The sequence below is a fragment of the Mytilus galloprovincialis genome, chromosome 1 (genome assembly GCF_965363235.1).
Source record: "Mytilus galloprovincialis chromosome 1, xbMytGall1.hap1.1, whole genome shotgun sequence".
NCBI lineage: Eukaryota > Metazoa > Mollusca > Bivalvia > Mytilida > Mytilidae > Mytilus > Mytilus galloprovincialis.
The window spans coordinates 56,604,482-56,627,972 of record NC_134838.1 but is presented as its reverse complement, the minus strand read 5'-3'; the positions used below and the strand labels follow the sequence as shown (position 1 = coordinate 56,627,972).

The 23,491-nt window shown below is 34.7% G+C and overlaps 1 protein-coding gene and 1 pseudogene across 1 annotated transcript in view; one reads left to right on the top strand and one right to left on the bottom strand.

Moving 5' to 3' along the window:
* Positions 1-1,722: 1,722 nt before the first annotated feature.
* LOC143079333 (uncharacterized) overlaps positions 1,723-23,491 on the bottom strand; it is a 95,754-nt gene continuing 73,985 nt past the window's right edge. The window contains exon 2 of the mRNA XM_076254591.1: positions 1,723-2,485. Within this exon, the coding sequence (XP_076110706.1) occupies positions 1,887-2,485 (599 nt within the window). The 3' untranslated portion in view covers positions 1,723-1,886. The remainder of the gene's footprint in view (positions 2,486-23,491) is intronic.
* LOC143059304 (uncharacterized) overlaps positions 10,506-23,491 on the top strand; it is a 65,269-nt pseudogene continuing 52,283 nt past the window's right edge.

Here is a 23,491-nt window from a genome sequence, read left to right as displayed (position 1 = left end):
AAATAGACTTATTCTAAAACCTTCATAGACTTTAATGAGATTTGAACAAAACCTTGTATGTCAATCATATTTGTTATGTAGTTGCATTAGCATTGGCACATTTCATTTCCATGGAGATTATTTGGCCAGGCCACATGCAAAAAATGTTTGTAATTACAATGAGTTGTAAAACTAACAAACTACTTCAAAATATGAAATCACTGGATAAATTACCTGGTTATTCAGTATTCACACGGATACTAGGCCAACTGCTATAGGTCCGAGTAATTTGCCATTACAACAAAGAAAAGTGAAAGAAAGACATTGTTTAGAAAAAGAAAAAAGATATATTTGAAAATATTATTGAGGAAAATATTATGTTATAATAACATATGCAAAATGGCAACTTGTAAATGATATATATAAATACAAGTCTAAATTAAAAACAACGTTCAAACTATGACTGCGTTGGATAAAAGTTTTTATACGTGTGCATGTAAAACAAATTTCGTTGTAGAGGGGCACAAACAACATTTTCCAAAAAGACCAAAAGAGTAAAAAAATATTTTTAAACAAAACGCATTTGACAAACAGATCGAACAACTGATGTTCTTTTACCCTGCTGACTGCCATTAACGATTGCCAAAATAAATTGATCACAAATACGTAACAAAATGGATCTTATATTAATTTGATACAAACAAATAAACTTGCGACAAAGATGGTAAACCACAAACATGAGGTGCTTTAATTTTCTTTTGCATTATATCCTGATTTCGACAATTAATGTCACTTCAATGATGTTAGGGGTCGAAAAAGTATTTGGTAGGCCATATAATTTAGATCAATTTTGGATAGACCCTGGAATTTTAAAGAGTCGAAATAGGATGAACGGATTATATGAACCGGAGGGAAAATATAATACAAGCCCAAACGAAATGAAAATAAACAAGTCTGAATTGAAAACAACGAACAGAAAGGCTGAATTACAACATTTTATCAGGTTTTTGTCTCGCCTTGACGGAGTCAAAAAGCGAGACAAAGGTATGCTGTTTCCGGCGTTTGCGGCGTCGTCGTCAACAATGCATTAGCTTGTGATTAGGTCTAGTTTATAGTGAACCACAAGGTCAATGATTTTTTGTATGCAGTTGTATAAGCATTGGTACATCTCATTTCCATTAAGATTGTTTGGCCCTACCACCTCAATCATGGTCTTTTTACTTTGAAACTTTTTCTGTGCTTACATGTATTAGTTTGTGATTAGGTAAATTTATGGGAAACTACTAGTGGTAGGTCATTGATATTTGGTATGCAGTTGTATAAGTATTAGCACATCTTATTTCCATGGAAACTGAATATTCGACCCCGCTCCCTCAGTCATGGTCTATTGACTTTGAAACATTTGCTTAGCTTACATCTATAAGTGATTAGATCAGTTTAAGATGAACTGCTAATGTTAAGTCGATGATATTTGGTATGCAATTTTTTTTTTGGCAAGTGCAAGTCTTAACTCCATGGTGATTATAAAGCCCCATCCCTTCATCATGGTTCATTGACTTTGAAACTTTTACATAGTTTAAAAGTTAATGTTTGTGTTAAGGTTTGCTTGAGGGGAACGACTTATTGATAAGTCAATGGTATTTGTTATGCAGTTGTATTAACATCGACACATTTGATTTTCATGGAGATTGTTAAACCATGTATGTTCTGTCATGTCTCATCGACTTTGAATATTTGCATAAGTTACATGTTATAGCATTGCTATTTTAATTTAAACATCATTAAAATTACAAATAGGCGAGACATATCTATGTGATCACATTTTCTCTTTCTTTTTAGGCAGTTTGTGATTATTATTATTATTATTAAGAGAAGACAACTGTAGTTATCACGACTTACGATTTTTATTAACGTTGAGGATTTATATCGTTTACAATGTGTTGAGTCTGTTTTCTGCTCTTCAAACTCGTATGTGATATCTTGTTCTGTAATTGAGTAGGATCAGTTTTAGGTATCGCATATGCAGAACTTCTATCGAGAACCCTGCCAGGAAGTCCTGCACCAAATGCTGTTCGATTGTGAGCAATATATTTATCGGTCAATTGTTTCTTAAGCATTTCTTTTTCATGTTTTTCACGATCAAGTTCGTTTGCCACTCGATTAAGTTTATGTGCAGCGTTATCCATTCGACTTTCAAAAATTTTGGATTTAGTGTTGTCTGATATCTCTAAACTAGATTTTAAATCCTTGAGAGGTATTCCGGGATTAGCAAACATTTTTAAGCAATACGTAAGAACGGCCTTCGACCTTCCTTTATCGGCAGCTTTAATACATTTAAGCAGTATTTCCGGTGTATTATCCCGTCTATTCCTTTGTTGTGGAGGGCCTTTCACATCGGTCAACTTCGTCTTTTTGAGCGCAGATATCAACACTTTTTCACATCTTTCCTTTAACGCAACCATCTGATATTCATGTGATAAAGGTAATAACCGTAGAGCCATTTTCTCTGCAAGTAAATGAAGATAAAAAAAATAAATAATCAACCAATGAACAATATCACAAATACACTCATAAATTGATTGTTTGTATTAAAATTTGACAGTCCACTCTTTCCGAATGTTACAACCTTTACTTAATTATAACCCACACCCACTATAAATCGACGACGTCACAATGCACAAAAACACCACATTTAACTGATATTGCGTCAGATTTTCCTATAGGAAAAATTACCATATAAGAATCGAAATAATTCATGCATTTCATAGATTTGCTATCTTTTTTACATGGTCTAAGACGTTATATTCGTATATGTTATCCCTTACTTGCGCTTGGGATAAAATTTCAATATGAATTATTTCTTCAATAAAACATGATTATATACCAGTTCCAGGCCTAGGGGTCCCAGGAATTTGTATTTGCTTCCGGGGACCGACTGGAGATTTGATACCAGTTTCTGTAGTTCATGTACCCAAAACATGTATCAATCAAGTTACGCCCGTAGAGTCATAATAAAATACTCAATAAACCAAAAATACTATAAATTGACGATGTGATTTGTTAACAAGACAATAACAATCAAAACCAAGAGTGAACAAAGACTCATAAAACCAAAAGACATTTACATCAACAGCTACAAATGATAAATAAGAAACAACACGAACTCCACTAAAAACCCAGAGTGAAATCAGGTGCTCCGGAAGGGTAACAAAAACGTCATATTTTACCGAAATGGCGTCAGACTTTTAGTTTTTAGGTGAATTTGGCAAGTCACTTGAACAAGAAAAAAAATTAAGGATTGTGGCTTGCACATGTAGCACATATCCACCAAAAAAATATATCAAATATCAGAAAAGACAGAGAAAATTGATAAAGATCCCTTAACATTGCATACTCCTCTGTAAATAAGCAAGGTTCACACTGCCGATCAGACCAACTCGATCAAGACAAATTAAGCGATCGGGAGGCTGGTCTGTCTCAATCGACAAGAATGTTCGGGTTGTTTACCTTGGTAGTCATCGATCTGACTTTCTAACCGAGAGTTTTTGACATGTCAAAAACATTCGAGTAAGGATCGAGAAGCCAGTCACTCGAGAAGAGATCGATAATTCGTCGAGTAGCGAACGATTGATCGGGAAACGATCGTGTAGAGATCGAGTTTGGTCGGAATACAAATAGTTAATGCCCGCGTCACACTGTCCCGATTTTTATATACGATGGACACCCGAATGCGAAAATTGTAAGTTCGTACGAAGTTTGTCCCGATCTCGTTAAAATACCAAAAAGGGACCGAAGCAAGTACGATGAATAACGAAGTCTATACGATGGTGTCGAAATTATATACGATAGCAAAAGATGGATATACGAAGGTTAACCGAAGACGGGTATTTAAGCTTCATATCTTAGCCGAAGCCTACACGATGGATCACGAAGGCTACACGATGGATTACGAAGGCTACACGATGGATTACGATGATGGCGCGATGGCCATACGATGTCTAAAAGATACGAACAGAATTTCGACAACATATCGTTTCTGTACAAGTCTACCATGCATGGCGGGAAATCGATCTTTTTGTCTAATTCTGATAAAACTTAGTTTATTATCCCATCGCCTACTACATGTAAGTTGCGTGTAGATTAAAATTGTTATGGACACTCTAGAACCAAAATGCTCAACTTGGTATGGTGTTACTCGTTAAGAATATCTTAAGCGCTATTGACTTTAAAGTTCAAAGGTCAAGGTCACAGTGGCAGTTGTAATACAAGGCAATATCACCCTTGTGGACACTCTAAAACCAATATGCTTCAAAAGATTTTAACCACATTTGGTATATTGTTCCTCCTTGTAATGATCTGACATTTTTTACATTCAAGGCCAAAGGTCAAGGTCATGCAGATGGACTTGCGTTTTCTCCTTGAAATAGCATAATACACAGGAAATTGATTGCTCATTTTTTTACCTGCTGGTTCTAAAGACAATATTAAAGGTATTTCCAGTTACTGAATGTTTTGGTTGATTTCTAAAACAATAGTTTATGTATCAAATATGCATATTCAATTTACCATTTTCTGCATGTGTCATATACAAATATAGTGTCCATATTTGTCCCCAATATGTTACATACGAAGGGATGCCACGCTCGGCATTGCCTTGTTTGAACTGTAAAATGTGTGCACTAGTCTGAATAATCACCCATAATTATGCCCATGTTTACTGATCTATCTTAAAGGTAAGGTAATGGGTTCGTTGATCCCTTTTATTCAAAAAGAGCTATATATATAGGAGAATGTCATAATTATATAGACAAAAGGAAGGATGTGGAGAAAGCAACAAATGCGGCAAAATATGGCATATAAAAAACAAAATGGTTATGGAGTAAACATTCGTGTGACAACAAATCAGACGATACATAAAAAATCAGAATAATGGAGAAAAAGTTGGTTTCCCTATATACGTGTACCTGCAGTGTTGGTGTACGAGGCGCGTTTATGATTTTCATTATGTTACTTGATATGAAAAATTGACAAAAAAATAATATTTTACTTGTAAAAGTAAATCCTGAGCCTGTAATAGCTGCTCTTCTTGATCCATTTGAATAAATAGAAACAACGCTTTCGCCTTTCTTGTTCTCATAGAATCATATGATATGAGCTCCATGTTTTGTGAAAGTCTTTCTTAACTGTCATATTAGACTGACCAGTGCATATCGCGCATGGCACTTCAAATGTATTTTAGCGCGAAAATTAACTTACATTTAGCTGGATTTATTGCCTTCGTAGTTCCATCTTGTCGCCTTCGTACTTTTATTCGATGGCAACACGACGGGATTACGAGGTCTTCACGAAGTCGTGTTGCCATCGTAAGACCTTCGGGTATCTTCGTGATTCATTCGTGTAGACATCGTAATGTCAAAACTGCCCGATGGAAACGATGGAAACACGAATGCAATACGATGTGCAAAGATGCATTCCCGGTGACATTACGATGGTGAGGATGGTGATACGAACTCAATACGAACCCTCAACATCGGACGCACCTTCGGGGATTTTTTAACATGTTAAAAAATTAAGAACCATTCCCGAAGTTGTCCCCGAAGACTAGAAAAAGTGGCCGATGGTTCTACGATGGTTAAAGATGGCACTACGAATAGCCCGATCTGGACACGATCAGTCCCGATTTTGAAAATTTCCATTATCGTGTTGCCATCGGCGTAAAAATCGGGACAGTGTGACGCGGGCATTACTGATCAGTACTCGATCATTTCGATCTTTGCTCGACTAATATCCGATCATTTCGCGATCAACGACAAACAGTACGATATGTGGTCAAGATTAACTCAACCAATGCCCGATCGCTTCATTATCACTGCGACTTCTATATTTTTTTCATCCCAGACAAACACGACCAAAACCCGATCTATACACGACCACATTCGATCATTTTTCGATCTCTACTCGGCCATACACGATTAAACATGACTGCTACACGATTCTCTAAAAATGTGCGCAGCTATGATTAACTTTCATAACTTCTGAAAAAATATTTTGTCACTATTTATTTTGAACTGTACACAAATTCCTCTATGTACAGTACGCGTCTGTACTTTTTCAAGAAGATGTTAAATTTCAAAAGAGAGAACACAGATACCAAAGGAACAATCAAACTCAAAGGTTAAAGCCATAGCGAAAAACGAAAGCCGACGAGAGGACAAACAGAAGTCTACATAACACAACATAAAAAACTAAAAATTTAGCAACATGAAACCCAATAAAACCTGATAGCTAGTTTTTAAGAACACCAGTATTGTATTTTAGCTGTTTAATAGGCTATTTTTGTTTTGACTGTCTGTATTTTCCGTATGTCCATAAATTTTTGTACTATAAAATTAAGGCGATGTGGTATAATTGCCAATGAGACAACTCTCCACAGGACACCAAATGGCAGAAAAATTAATAACTATAAGTCGCCATAAGGTCGAATGTTTACAAAAATGAGACGCAAGACAAATGATTTTTATTTGAATTCGTGATAGATATATATATACAGTTTCAGAAAAGGTATCCTCAAGGGGATTAAAATTCTATTTTGGGCCAAATTTTGGGAAAGTATGTGACATCTTTACCCCCTTTTTGCAACATTATTATCGAAAATGGCAGGTTGTTGCCATGGATACACCAAAAAGAAATATCTTGAACCATTCGACTACTAGGTATCAGATCTATGGAAATGCTGATTACATACATATGCACTTATTATATACTGACTGACTTTAAAAACGCAACACTCATTTTTTTTTACATAATCATGTTTCAATTTTATTCTCATACAACTACTATTCGTGCTTATTATACTTCTTTTCTTTCGAAAAAATCAACATCTGTCTTACCTATGGTTATTAAACATGCCGAATTATTGAGATCGCACGAATTTCAGAAAGCGAAATTTCGAATCAAAAATGATTTTTTCATTTTTTTTTCTTTGTGAAATAGTTCTTTGAATCCTTGGTCACACTTAAATCAGTTAAAACATATTGCATCTCTATATTGCCAAGACTGAGGAATAAAAAAACTGAATCAACCCATTAGAATACTGCAAACAGGAAAACGTGAACGTGCTGCAACCAGACAATTTGACGTCAGACACTCGTCTTACTGTCGTTTTGACAATGATACCGGTAGAAGGGATTTGTTGAAGATCATCAATGACCAGATCAACATGTAGTGACAATGATTACGCAACGTGATTTGCGAGACAGACCTACGACCACAACGTCAACTGCTAATCAAATTGCTGAATGCCATTTTGCACAAGTTTATGCCATAAATGCCATAAATGTTTCCCATTCACTAAACTGCCAAAGAATCGACTGCAGAAAAACAATCAAAGCCTTAAAGGTTCAACCGCATAATTGTCAAAACCATTACATAATGGGTAGAACAACGGTAAATTCAGAAGGTGAAAAACAGAACCAAAAACGTGCCGAACAGAATTGGTTGACCTTTCTGAAAATCACTTTGGCGTTTGTTACAGGCAGTCATTGCTTTTGACGGTGACACCTTCATTGGTAAGGCGAAAAAAAATGTTTGTACAGAGAAAAAAAAACATAAAATAAAACACTTCGTGATTGAGAAGAAAATTGTCATTTTATTTGTTTCTATTAACTTTTAACATTTTTGTTACTAAAGTAAACATTACAGTAAGCAATTATCGCCTTCTCTAACAAAGAGCTTCGAATCTTTTGTTCTATTTCAACTGAGTTTCCGCCTGATACTCTTTCTGTTTATCCTTTCCAAATAAAAACATTCATACCTGTGTACGCTTGAATTCACACGTGGTTAATTTGCTCCAAGGTAAACGAATTGACCTCAAACCGAGAAATATTCAGACTTTACAAAATATAATTCCACCTCATGTATTAATGCTGTCTTTTGATTGGTTTAAAGACATGGTATTTTTCACCAATTTTCTATTTATTGGGATTTTTTTCTCTGCCGGGGAATTTGTCCTTAGGGAATTCCATGTGCCGGGGAATTTGCTAGCAAATACCATGGCAGATGGAAAATACCTTGTCTAAAAATAACGCGACTTTCGAAGACCTCTAGACTTTACCTTGCGATATCGATAAGTACACATACACAAGATGGAAGACATAGCAGACGACGCATCAACAAAACAAGATCAAAATCGCTTTGGAGATGCTTGTGAAGATGAAGTTTATCATCTTTTAACCAACATTAATTCTAAAAACACTGCAAAGTCCACAAAATTTGCTGTTAAATTGTTACGGGATTATTGTTTGGCAAAGGAACTTGATGTTGAATTTGAAAATTTGCCGGTGTCAGAATTGTGTACACTCTTGAAAGGATTTTATATCAACTTGCGGCGCCACAACGGAGAACTCTATACTCGTAGCAGTTTCTTAGTGGTTCGTCAGAGCTTGAATAGGTTTCTCAGAAATCCGCCAGTTAGTAAATCTTTTGATATCATGGCAGATTCTACTTTCAATAATGCCAACGATGCTGTAGTACCTCAGGGTCATCGGTGGTGCTCCACTGATGGGGAGGCAGATCCGGAAGACGAGAGAGCCTCGTTTCGGATCTGCCGGCAGTCGTAACCTAGAACCAGAACGTGAAGCAACGCTGATTTCTAGCCGATTCCCAAATAGTGCCAAAGTAGTGTATACTTGCAAGATCGCCACGGTAAGTTTTGAGAAAGCTTACATTGGCGCTGCGAGCATTCGTTTTCGAACAAATTCACTCAAGGAGTAGAATTATACATCGAAATTGCAATTTTCAAGGGGCCAAAACAGCACCTCCATTTTGTTTTTAGGGATCCCTGACAGGTCACCTATTTTCAGTTTTCGCTAACCATAGCTTTGCTAGGTTAGTTTTATTGGGAGGGAAAGTTAAAGCACCGGGAAGGGAACCTTGTGTGGCTAAGTTTAAGTCACCGTTTGTTATTTTTGAGGGATTTTTCCATACTTGGCAGTTTGCGGAGCCCTTGTAGGAACAAGTGTGAACCCCTTACTTGTTCTGCAAAACCCTTGTAGGGAATTTTGTAAACCCCAATCCATTTCCGCCGCGTATTGCACTCAGTTGACCTACGCAGTTCAACTTCCATTTGCAACCACAATTTGCAAATCTTCCAGTTGTAAACAGAAAGAAGAAATTGTAAGTGTCAATTTAAACAACCCACACACATACACTTGCCTTTACATACATACCTCTGGGGTCAACTTATAAGCTTGATCCCCAGTTAAAAAGTTTGTTGTTGTAAAACCATACAAAACAGTTCGATAGTATATATATTGATGAAACCTTACCTCTCTAACCCAAACTTTGAATTTAGAAAATTAATTACAAAACTTAGAATCAGTGACCATTCATTATTAATTGAAAAAGGAAGGCATTTTAAAATTCCTCGCGAAGAGAGACTTTGCAAAAAATGCAAAGTACTAGATGATGAGAAACATTTCTTAATAAATTGTTCTCATAATTCAAATATTAGATTAACATATTTTAGTTGCATTAACAGAGAAAGTGATTCATTTGCTAATCTCACTGACAATGACAAAGTTATATATATACTTAACCTATCAACACCAACACAAGTGAATAAACTAGGATCCTTTATAAAAAAGTCAATGGAACTGAGGACAAGGGACCCTTTAATATTTACCTGAATTTGTGTATATATATTGAGTTACTTAGTTATTGTCTTTTTTTGTTTTTGTTGTTGTTATATGTCACAAACTGTATAGTTTATATGGCAATAAAACTTTGAATTGAAAAAAATTTAATTGTTAATAGATCTTATTTAGTATTACGAAGGGGATATTTCAACAGAACTTAAGTGAGTGGAAATTTGAAGAGAACTACATGTATCTGAAGATGTATAACAAGCAAACGAGTATCCGAGTACTAAAACTGTACTCGAGTACTCGGCCTTCCGATCGAGTACCCGAGTACTCGGGTACTCGTTGCCATCCCTAGAAAAAAGGGTAAAAACATTTATTGTTCATGCCGGGGACCAGATGATGGGGGTCTCATGATTAGATGTGACGAGTGCAGGGAATGGTTCCATGGACGATGCGTGGACATCACTCCTGGGGAGGCTGACAGAATGGACGCCTATCAGTGTCCTGGATGTTCGGTCTCCACAGGGGTGCACGTGTCCAGGATCTCCCTGCACTCTAAGGTAAATCTATTTCAGATGGACAATAATCAGAACAAGCCGGACAAGTCAGGAGATGAAGCCCAGCCATCCTCTCCAGAGACGGAGGAACTGGTGGTTTGTGTGTCGGAGGAGGAGCTGAGGCAGCTAGACCCTGAGGTCCAGGGGAGCCCGGGGGCTGCGGTAGAGGTAGGTGGGGGTCGGATGGGGGGGGTCTATAGGGGTCGAGGGGAAGGGGGAGGTGAAGACCAAGAAGAAGAGGAAGTCAAGGCCAAACAAAAAGAGTAGAGCTGCCAAGAAGAAGGCCATGGCAGCGACCTCACCTCTCCTGACAACCTCACCTCAGGGGATGGCTCAGGGTCAGGAGGTGTGTCGGGGCCAGTCTGGCTTCCCAGCTTCCTGTGAGGTGGCAACACCTCACTATGGAGTGCAGGGTGAATCAGTTGGTACTGGACTGTCTTGTCCAGTGTCTGGCTGTGAAGCCCGGGGACCAGGCCTGGAAGGGCAAATTCTCGCGGAGCACGTGGCCGAGGTGTTCCGGGACCTGGGAGTTTCCGACCCAGGGTTAGCCCGGGTGCGCCTCACGTCGCTGAGCACACTCTTCAGGGCCCTAGGGGGGAGGGGCTGCTGTTGGGGACCCCATCCATTGGGTGATCAGCCAACTGGAGACTGTGGGATTGACTTCAGAGGACTTGACCGCTGAGTGGGGAGCCATGGCAGCAGTGTGCCAATTGGCGCGGTGGGAGGTTCCGCCAACCTTCACGCTGTCGCCAATCAACTCACCTGCAGTCCTCATGCACTGGAGGGCGCAGGTGGAGCTGATGGTACTCGTACAGGGACATCAGCGTCAGGCCTTTCTGGGGAAGGTTAACCTCAGCTCCAGTGAGCCGTCCCAGGGGAGCTCCTCTAGTCAGCAGGGGAGTCCACCAGCTAAGGCAGGAGTTTTCAGCAGGCTGGGGGCTCCGGTTTGCACACAGGGGACTCCCAGGCCCATGGGACAGGTTGGGGCGTTCAGTTCCACGGGGCCCTCTCCCAGGCCCATTCCCTCCCTCATGTCCCTCCCTACCCGGCCTGTACCCTCCCTCAGGTAGCACTCCACAGTTAGAAAATAAAATTAAAAATGAGCCACAAAATGTTTTATCATCTCCTATTCCTGGATTTCTAATACAATAACCTAACTGTTTGTGTTGTACATGTGCATATGTATGTAATCAGTATATTCCATAGATTTGATTTTCAAAAGTTAAAAGAGTGAAAATTAATTTCTTTTATGTGTATCCATGGCAACATTCTGCATTTATTTACCATAAAATATTGCAAAAAGGGGGGTGGACATGTCACATATCCCCCAAAATGTTGATCAAACTAGAATTTCAATGCCTTTGAGTGATACCTTTTTAGAAACTGTTTTCATAAATCTTCCTAATGATCAAATAAAAAATGGGTGTCTTTCGCCTCATTTTTTCGTAAAATCCAATCACAAAGTTCGTGCGATAAAAAGTTGGAAAAAAACATTGCAATAATTGCCGGACCAAGGTATGGTAGGGACATGCAAATACGGACTGTCATACAGAAAACAGCCTATATTACATACATTACATAATCTTGATGTTCATATAAACCCAATACAAAGGCTATTTTAATACTCAGCTATCCAAAAATGACTTTTATTGCACACTAGCTCTCATATTTGAAAAATCCACAGGGGCCAAAATGCGAAACAACACACCTAACTGTGGAGTGCTACCTTAAGGTGAAATTTTTCCCCTCCTGCCTCAATTTTTATTATATTTTCTGTGTTCTACTAGCTGTTACGATGAAAATGGTACCTTTGTTTTTAAAATTGGTTCAGTAATAAAGATTTTATGAAGGTGTGGAGTGCTACCTTAAGGTGAAATTTTTCCCCTCCTGCCTCAATTTTTATTATATTTTCTGTGTTCTACTAGCTGTTACGATGAAAATGGTACCTTAGTTTTTAAAATTGGTTCAGTAATAAAGATTTTATGAAGGTGTGGAGTGCTACCTTAAGGTGAATTTTTTCCCCTCCTGCCTCAATTTTTATTATATTTTCTGTGTTCTACTAGCTGTTACGATGAAAATGGTACCTTAGTTTTTAAAATTGGTTCAGTAATAAAGATTTTATGAAGGTTAGCAGTTGATGTTGAAACACGACAAAAAGTGATTTAAAAATAAATGCTGGATCATAATGAAAAACTTCAAGTCTGTCTCATTTTTGGGGTAAATTTCTAAAACTTTTCCCATTATCTTATTTAAAATCATAAAATTACCCTCAAAGAGGACAAATTGTACAATTTTTAGGTATTTGAAAGCACTTATAGGTCAATTTTGCTGTAAATAGCATACCTAACCTTGGTTTAGAAGCTCTCAAGCAGGGTATAAATTTCTAGCAGTACTGGCATCATTAAATTTAATTAATGCCAAATTATAATATAAAATCCTGCTAAAAATGTTTATTTGACTTATTCGCATTCAAAAATATAAAGCGATACATTCTGAGGATATCATATCAAGCGCAATCTTTTGTTACAATAGTGAAGCTAATTGAGTACAAATTTAAGACCGCAACATGTCTAAGTGTTAAAATGTGTATATTTGGTTGCTTAGGACAGTAAACAATAAAATAAACATAAATTGCATTCCTAGCAGATTTTTTACCTTTAGAACTAAAACAAGAACATAAAAGACTAAAGATTTGTGGTAAATTTTATCTTAAAAAGTGCATTTCTGTGCTTTCTGATGTGCCATAAGGTAGCACTCCACAGTTAGAAAATAAAATTAAAAATGAGCCACAAAATGTTTTATCATCTCCTATTCCTGGATTTCTAATACATTAACCTAACTGTTTGTGTTGTACATGTGCATATGTATGTAATCAGTATATTCCATAGATTTGATTTTCAAAAGTTAAAAGAGTGAAAATTAATTTCTTTTATGTGTATCCATGGCAACATTCTGCATTTATTTACCATAAAATATTGCAAAAAGGGGGGTGGACATGTCACATATCCCCCCCAAAATGTTGATCAAACTAGAATTTCAATGCCTTTGAGTGATACCTTTTTAGAAACTGTTTTCATAAATCTTCCTAATGATCAAATAAAAAATGGGTGTCTTTCGCCTCATTTTTTCGTAAAATCTAATCACAAAGTTCGTGCGATAAAAAGTTGGAAAAAAACATTGCAATAATTGCCGGACCAAGGTATGGTAGGGACATGCAAATACGGACTGTCATACAGAAAACAGCCTATATTACATACATTACATAATCTTGATGTTCATATAAACCCAATACAAAGGCTATTTTAATACTCAGCTATCCAAAAATGAATTTCATTGCACACTAGCTCTCATATTTGAAAAATCCACAGGGGCCAAAATGCGAAACTACACACCTAACTGTGGAGTGCTACCTTAAGGTGAAATTTTTCCCCTCCTGCCTCAATTTTTATTATATTTTCTGTGTTCTAATAGCTGTTACGATGAAAATGGTACCTTAGTTTTTAAAATTGGTTCAGTAATAAAGATTTTATGAAGGTGTGGAGTGCTACCTTAAGGTGAAATTTTTCCCCTCCTGCCTCAATTTTTATTATATTTTCTGTGTTCTACTAGCTGTTACGATGAAAATGGTACCTTAGTTTTTAAAATTGGTTCAGTAATAAAGATTTTATGAAGGTTAGCAGTTGATGTTGAAACACGACAAAAAGTGATTTAAAAATAAATGCTGGATCATAATGAAAAACTTCAAGTCTGTCTCATTTTTGGGGTAAATTTCTAAAACTTTTCCCATTATCTTATTTAAAATCATAAAATTACCCTCAAAGAGGACAAATTGTACAATTTTTAGGTATTTGAAAGCACTTATAGGTCAATTTTGCTGTAAATAGCATACCTAACCTTGGTTTAGAAGCTCTCAAGCAGGGTATAAATTTCTAGCAGTACTGGCATCATTAAATTTAATTAATGCCAAATTATAATATAAAATCCTGCTAAAAATGTTTATTTGACTTATTCGCATTCAAAAATATAAAGCGATACATTCTGAGGATATCATATCAAGCGCAATCTTTTGTTACAATGGTGAAGCTAATTGAGTACAAATTTAAGACCGCAACATGTCTAAGTGTTAAAATGTGTATATTTGGTTGCTAAGGACAGTAAACAATAAAATAAACATAAATTGCATTCCTAGCAGATTTTTTACCTTTAGAACTAAAACAAGAACATAAAAGACTAAAGATTTGTGGTAAATTTTATCTTAAAAAGTGCATTTCTGTGCTTTCTGATGTGCCATAAGGTAGCACTCCACAGTTAGAAAATAAAATTAAAAATGAGCCACAAAATGTTTTATCATCTCCTATTCCTGGATTTCTAATACATTAACCTAACTGTTTGTGTTGTACATGTGCATATGTATGTAATCAGTATATTCCATAGATTTGATTTTCAAAAGTTAAAAGAGTGAAAATTAATTTCTTTTATGTGTATCCATGGCAACATTCTGCATTTATTTACCATAAAATATTGCAAAAAGGGGGGGTGGACATGTCACATATCCCCCCCAAAATGTTGATCAAACTAGAATTTCAATGCCTTTGAGTGATACCTTTTTAGAAACTGTTTTCATAAATCTTCCTAATGATCAAATAAAAAATGGGTGTCTTTCGCCTCATTTTTTTCGTAAAATCTAATCACAAAGTTCGTGCGATAAAAAGTTGGAAAAAACATTGCAATAATTGCCGGACCAAGGTATGGTAGGGACATGCAAATACGGACTGTCATACAGAAAACAGCCTATATTACATACATTACATAATCTTGATGTTCATATAAACCCAATACAAAGGCTATTTTAATACTCAGCTATCCAAAAATGAATTTCATTGCACACTAGCTCTCATATTTGAAAAATCCACAGGGGCCAAAATGCGAAACTACACACCTAACTGTGGAGTGCTACCTTAAGGTGAAATTTTTCCCCTCCTGCCTCAATTTTTATTATATTTTCTGTGTTTTAATAGCTGTTACGATGAAAATGGTACCTTAGTTTTTAAAATTGGTTCAGTAATAAAGATTTTATGAAGGTGTGGAGTGCTACCTTAAGGTGAAATTTTTCCCCTCCAGCCTCAATTTTTATTATATTTTCTGTGTTCTACTAGCTGTTACGATGAAAATGGTACCTTAGTTTTTAAAATTGGTTCAGTAATAAAGATTTTATGAAGGTTAGCAGTTGATGTTGAAACACGACAAAAAGTGATTTAAAAATAAATGCTGGATCATAATGAAAAACTTCAAGTCTGTCTCATTTTTGGGGTAAATTTCTAAAACTTTTCCCATTATCTTATTTAAAATCATAAAATTACCCTCAATGAGGACAAATTGTACAATTTTTAGGTATTTGAAAGCACTTATAGGTCAATTTTGCTGTAAATAGCATACCTAACCTTGGTTTAGAAGCTCTCAAGCAGGGTATAAATTTCTAGCAGTACTGGCATCATTAAATTTAATTAATGCCAAATTATAATATAAAATCCTGCTAAAAATGTTTATTTGACTTATTCGCATTCAAAAATATAAAGCGATACATTCTGAGGATATCATATCAAGCGCAATCTTTTTTTACAATGGTGAAGCTAATTGAGTACAAATTTAAGACCACAACATGTCTAAGTGTTAAAATGTGTATATTTGGTTGCTAAGGACAGTAAACAATAAAATAAACATAAATTGCATTCCTAGCAGATTTTTTACCTTTAGAACTAAAACAAGAACATAAAAGACTAAAGATTTGTGGTAAATTTTATCTTAAAAAGTGCATTTCTGTGCTTTCTGATGTGCCATAAGGTAGCACTCCACAGTTAGAAAATAAAATTAAAAATGAGCCACAAAATGTTTTATCATCTCCTATTCCTGGATTTCTAATATATTAACCTAACTGTTTGTGTTGTACATGTGCATATGTATGTAATCAGTATATTCCATAGATTTGATTTTCAAAAGTTAAAAGAGTGAAAATTAATTTCTTTTATGTGTATCCATGGCAACATTCTGCATTTATTTACCATAAAATATTGCAAAAAGGGGGGGTGGACATGTCACATATCCCCCCCCCAAAATGTTGATCAAACTAGAATTTCAATGCCTTTGAGTGATACCTTTTTAGAAACTGTTTTCATAAATCTTCCTAATGATCAAATAAAAAATGGGTGTCTTTCGCCTCATTTTTTCGTAAAATCTAATCACAAAGTTCGTGCGATAAAAAGTTGGAAAAAAACATTGCAATAATTGCCGGACCAAGGTATGGTAGGGACATGCAAATACGGACTGTCATACAGAAAACAGCCTATATTACATACATTACATAATCTTGATGTTCATATAAACCCAATACAAAGGCTATTTTAATACTCAGCTATCCAAAAATGAATTTCATTGCACACTAGCTCTCATATTTGAAAAATCCACAGGGGCCAAAATGCGAAACTACACACCTAACTGTAGAGTGCTACCTTAAGGTGAAATTTTTCCCCTCCTGCCTCAATTTTTATTATATTTTCTGTGTTCTAATAGCTGTTACGATGAAAATGGTACCTTAGTTTTTAAAATTGGTTCAGTAATAAAGATTTTATGAAGGTGTGGAGTGCTACCTTAAGGTGAAATTTTTCCCCTCCTGCCTCAATTTTTATTATATTTTCTGTGTTCTACTAGCTGTTACGATGAAAATGGTACCTTAGTTTTTAAAATTGGTTCAGTAATAAAGATTTTATGAAGGTTAGCAGTTGATGTTGAAACACGACAAAAAGTGATTTAAAAATAAATGCTGGATCATAATGAAAAACTTCAAGTCTGTCTCATTTTTGGGGTAAATTTCTAAAACTTTTCCCATTATCTTATTTAAAATCATAAAATTACCCTCAATGAGGACAAATTGTACAATTTTTAGGTATTTGAAAGCACTTATAGGTCAATTTTGCTGTAAATAGCATACCTAACCTTGGTTTAGAAGCTCTCAAGCAGGGTATAAATTTCTAGCAGTACTGGCATCATTAAATTTGATTAATGCCAAATTATAATATAAAATCCTGCTAAAAATGTTTATTTGACTTATTCGCATTCAAAAATATAAAGCGATACATTCTGAGGATATCATATCAAGCGCAATCTTTTGTTACAATGGTGAAGCTAATTGAGTACAAATTTAAGACCGCAACATGTCTAAGTGTTAAAATGTGTATATTTGGTTGCTAAGGACAGTAAACAATAAAATAAACATAAATTGCATTCCTAGCAGATTTTTTACCTTTAGAACTAAAACAAGAACATAAAAGACTAAAGATTTGTGGTAAATTTTATCTTAAAAAGTGCATTTCTGTGCTTTCTGATGTGCCATAAGGTAGCACTCCACAGTTAGAAAATAAAATTAAAAATGAGCCACAAAATGTTTTATCATCTCCTATTCCTGGATTTCTAATACATTAACCTAACTGTTTGTGTTGTACATGTGCATATGTATGTAATCAGTATATTCCATAGATTTGATTTTCAAAAGTTAAAAGAGTGAAAATTAATTTCTTTTATGTGTATCCATGGCAACATTCTGCATTTATTTACCATAAAATATTGCAAAAAGGGGGGGTGGACATGTCACATATCCCCCCCAAAATGTTGATCAAACTAGAATTTCAATGCCTTTGAGTGATACCTTTTTAGAAACTGTTTTCATAAATCTTCCTAATGATCAAATAAAAAATGGGTGCCTTTCGCCTCATTTTTTCGTAAAATCTAATCACAAAGTTCGTGCGATAAAAAGTTGGAAAAAAACATTGCAATAATTGCCGGACCAAGGTATGGTAGGGACATGCAAATACGGACTGTCATACAGAAAACAGCCTATATTACATACATTACATAATCTTGATGTTCATATAAACCCAATACAAAGGCTATTTTAATACTCAGCTATCCAAAAATGAATTTCATTGCACACTAGCTCTCATATTTGAAAAATCCACAGGGGCCAAAATGCGAAACTACACACCTAACTGTGGAGTGCTACCTTAAGGTGAAATTTTTCCCCTCCTGCCTCAATTTTTATTATATTTTCTGTGTTCTAATAGCTGTTACGATGAAAATGGTACCTTAGTTTTTAAAATTGGTTCAGTAATAAAGATTTTATGAAGGTGTGGAGTGCTACCTTAAGGTGAAATTTTTCCCCTCCTGCCTCAATTTTTATTATATTTTCTGTGTTCTACTAGCTGTTACGATGAAAATGGTACCTTAGTTTTTAAAATTGGTTCAGTAATAAAGATTTTATGAAGGTGTGGAGTGCTACCTTAAGGTGAAATTTTTCCCCTCCTGCCTCAATTTTTATTATATTTTCTGTGTTCTACTAGCTGTTACGATGAAAATGGTACCTTAGTTTTTAAAATTGGTTCAGTAATAAAGATTTTATGAAGGTGTGGAGTGCTACCTTAAGGTGAAATTTTTCCCCTCCTGCCTCAATTTTTTTTATATTTTCTGTGTTCTACTAGCTGTTACGATGAAAATGGTACCTTAGTTTTTAAAATTGGTTCAGTAATAAAGATTTTATGAAGGTTAGCAGTTGATGTTGAAACACGACAAAAAGTGATTTAAAAATAAATGCTGGATCATAATGAAAAACTTCAAGTCTGTCTCATTTTTGGGGTAAATTTCTAAAACTTTTCCCATTATCTTATTTAAAATCATAAAATTACCCTCAAAGAGGACAAATTGTACAATTTTTAGGTATTTGAAAGCACTTATAGGTCAATTTTGCTGTAAATAGCATACCTAACCTTGTTTTAGAAGCTCTCAAGCAGGGTATAAATTTCTAGCAGTACTGGCATCATTAAATTTAATTAATGCCAAATTATAATATAAAATCCTGCTAAAAATGTTTATTTGACTTATTCACATTCAAAAATATAAAGCGATACATTCTGAGGATATCATATCAAGCGCAATCTTTTGTTACAATGGTGAAGCTAATTGAGTACAAATTTAAGACCGCAACATGTCTAAGTGTTAAAATGTGTATATTTGGTTGCTAAGGACAGTAAACAATAAAATAAACATAAATTGCATTCCTAGCAGATTTTTTACCTTTAGAACTAAAACAAGAACATAAAAGACTAAAGATTTGTGGTAAATTTTATCTTAAAAAGTGCATTTCTGTGCTTTCTGATGTGCCATAAGGTAGCACTCCACAGTTAGAAAATAAAATTAAAAATGAGCCACAAAATGTTTTATCATCTCCTATTCCTGGATTTCTAATACATTAACCTAACTGTTTGTGTTGTACATGTGCATATGTATGTAATCAGTATATTCCATAGATTTGATTTTCAAAAGTTAAAAGAGTGAAAATTAATTTCTTTTATGTGTATCCATGGCAACATTCTGCATTTATTTACCATAAAATATTGCAAAAAGGGGGGGGGTGGACATGTCACATATCCCCCCCAAAATGTTGATCAAACTAGAATTTCAATGCCTTTGAGTGATACCTTTTTAGAAACTGTTTTCATAAATCTTCCTAATGATCAAATAAAAAATGGGTGTCTTTCGCCTCATTTTTTCGTAAAATCTAATCACAAAGTTCGTGCGATAAAAAGTTGGAAAAAAACATTGCAATAATTGCCGGACCAAGGTATGGTAGGGACATGCAAATACGGACTGTCATACAGAAAACAGCCTATATTACATACATTACATAATCTTGATGTTCATATAAACCCAATACAAAGGCTATTTTAATACTCAGCTATCCAAAAATGAATTTCATTGCACACTAGCTCTCATATTTGAAAAATCCACAGGGGCCAAAATGCGAAACTACACACCTAACTGTGGAGTGCTACCTTAAGGTGAAATTTTTCCCCTCCTGCCTCAATTTTTATTATATTTTCTGTGTTCTAATAGCTGTTACGATGAAAATGGTACCTTAGTTTTTAAAATTGGTTCAGTAATAAAGATTTTATGAAGGTTAGCAGTTGATGTTGAAACACGACAAAAAGTGATTTAAAAATAAATGCTGGATCATAATGAAAAACTTCAAGTCTGTCTCATTTTTGGGGTAAATTTCTAAAACTTTTCCCATTATCTTATTTAAAATCATAAAATTACCCTCAAAGAGGACAAATTGTACAATTTTTAGGTATTTGAAAGCACTTATAGGTCAATTTTGCTGTAAATAGCATACCTAACCTTGGTTTAGAAGCTCTCAAGCAGGGTATAAATTTCTAGCAGTACTGGCATCATTAAATTTAATTAATGCCAAATTATAATATAAAATCCTGCTAAAAATGTTTATTTGACTTATTCGCATTCAAAAATATAAAGCGATACATTCTGAGGATATCATATCAAGCGCAATCTTTTGTTACAATGGTGAAGCTAATTGAGTACAAATTTAAGACCGCAACATGTCTAAGTGTTAAAATGTGTATATTTGGTTGCTAAGGACAGTAAACAATAAAATAAACATAAATTGCATTCCTAGCAGATTTTTTACCTTTAGAACTAAAACAAGAACATAAAAGACTAAAGATTTGTGGTAAATTTTATCTTAAAAAGTGCATTTCTGTGCTTTCTGATGTGCCATAAGGTAGCACTCCACAGTTAGAAAATAAAATTAAAAATGAGCCACAAAATGTTTTATCATCTCCTATTCCTGGATTTCTAATACATTAACCTAACTGTTTGTGTTGTACATGTGCATATGTATGTAATCAGTATATTCCATAGATTTGATTTTCAAAAGTTAAAAGAGTGAAAATTAATTTCTTTTATGTGTATCCATGGCAACATTCTGCATTTATTTACCATAAAATATTGCAAAAAGGGGGGGGGTGGACATGTCACATATCCCCCCCAAAATGTTGATCAAACTAGAATTTCAATGCCTTTGAGTGATACCTTTTTAGAAACTGTTTTCATAAATCTTCCTAATGATCAAATAAAAAATGGGTGTCTTTCGCCTCATTTTTTCGTAAAATCTAATCACAAAGTTCGTGCGATAAAAAGTTGGAAAAAAACATTGCAATAATTGCCGGACCAAGGTATGGTAGGGACATGCAAATACGGACTGTCATACAGAAAACAGCCTATATTACATACATTACATAATCTTGATGTTCATATAAACCCAATACAAAGGCTATTTTAATACTCAGCTATCCAAAAATGAATTTCATTGCACACTAGCTCTCATATTTGAAAAATCCACAGGGGCCAAAATGCGAAACTACACACCTAACTGTGGAGTGCTACCTTAAGGTGAAATTTTTCCCCTCCTGCCTCAATTTTTATTATATTTTCTGTGTTCTAATAGCTGTTACGATGAAAATGGTACCTTAGTTTTTAAAATTGGTTCAGTAATAAAGATTTTATGAAGGTGTGGAGTGCTACCTTAAGGTGAAATTTTTCCCCTCCTGCCTCAATTTTTATTATATTTTCTGTGTTCTACTAGCTGTTACGATGAAAATGGTACCTTAGTTTTTAAAATTGGTTCAGTAATAAAGATTTTATGAAGGTTAGCAGTTGATGTTGAAACACGACAAAAAGTGATTTAAAAATAAATGCTGGATCATAATGAAAAACTTCAAGTCTGTCTCATTTTTGGGGTAAATTTCTAAAACTTTTCCCATTATCTTATTTAAAATCATAAAATTACCCTCAAAGAGGACAAATTGTACAATTTTTAGGTATTTGAAAGCACTTATAGGTCAATTTTGCTGTAAATAGCATACCTAACCTTGGTTTAGAAGCTCTCAAGCAGGGTATAAATTTCTAGCAGTACTGGCATCATTAAATTTAATTAATGCCAAATTATAATATAAAATCCTGCTAAAAATGTTTATTTGACTTATTCGCATTCAAAAATATAAAGCGATACATTCTGAGGATATCATATCAAGCGCAATCTTTTGTTACAATGGTGAAGCTAATTGAGTACAAATTTAAGACCGCAACATGTCTAAGTGTTAAAATGTGTATATTTGGTTGCTAAGGACAGTAAACAATAAAATAAACATAAATTGCATTCCTAGCAGATTTTTTACCTTTAGAACTAAAACAAGAACATAAAAGACTAAAGATTTGTGGTAAATTTTATCTTAAAAAGTGCATTTCTGTGCTTTCTGATGTGCCATAAGGTAGCACTCCACAGTTAGAAAATAAAATTAAAAATGAGCCACAAAATGTTTTATCATCTCCTATTCCTGGATTTCTAATACATTAACCTAACTGTTTGTGTTGTACATGTGCATATGTATGTAATCAGTATATTCCATAGATTTGATTTTCAAAAGTTAAAAGAGTGAAAATTAATTTCTTTTATGTGTATCCATGGCAACATTCTGCATTTATTTACCATAAAATATTGCAAAAAGGGGGGGTGGACATGTCACATATCCCCCCCAAAATGTTGATCAAACTAGAATTTCAATGCCTTTGAGTGATACCTTTTTAGAAACTGTTTTCATAAATCTTCCTAATGATCAAATAAAAAATGGGTGTCTTTCGCCTCATTTTTTCGTAAAATCTAATCACAAAGTTCGTGCGATAAAAAGTTGGAAAAAACATTGCAATAATTGCCGGACCAAGGTATGGTAGGGACATGCAAATACGGACTGTCATACAGAAAACAGCCTATATTACATACATTACATAATCTTGATGTTCATATAAACCCAATACAAAGGCTATTTTAATACTCAGCTATCCAAAAATGAATTTCATTGCACACTAGCTCTCATATTTGAAAAATCCACAGGGGCCAAAATGCGAAACTACACACCTAACTGTGGAGTGCTACCTTAAGGTGAAATTTTTCCCCTCCTGCCTCAATTTTTATTATATTTTCTGTGTTCTAATAGCTGTTACGATGAAAATGGTACCTTAGTTTTTAAAATTGGTTCAGTAATAAAGATTTTATGAAGGTGTGGAGTGCTACCTTAAGGTGAAATTTTTCCCCTCCTGCCTCAATTTTTATTATATTTTCTGTGTTCTACTAGCTGTTACGATGAAAATGGTACCTTAGTTTTTAAAATTGGTTCAGTAATAAAGATTTTATGAAGGTTAGCAGTTGATGTTGAAACACGACAAAAAGTGATTTAAAAATAAATGCTGGATCATAATGAAAAACTTCAAGTCTGTCTCATTTTTGGGGTAAATTTCTAAAACTTTTCCCATTATCTTATTTAAAATCATAAAATTACCCTCAAAGAGGACAAATTGTACAATTTTTAGGTATTTGAAAGCACTTATAGGTCAATTTTGCTGTAAATAGCATAC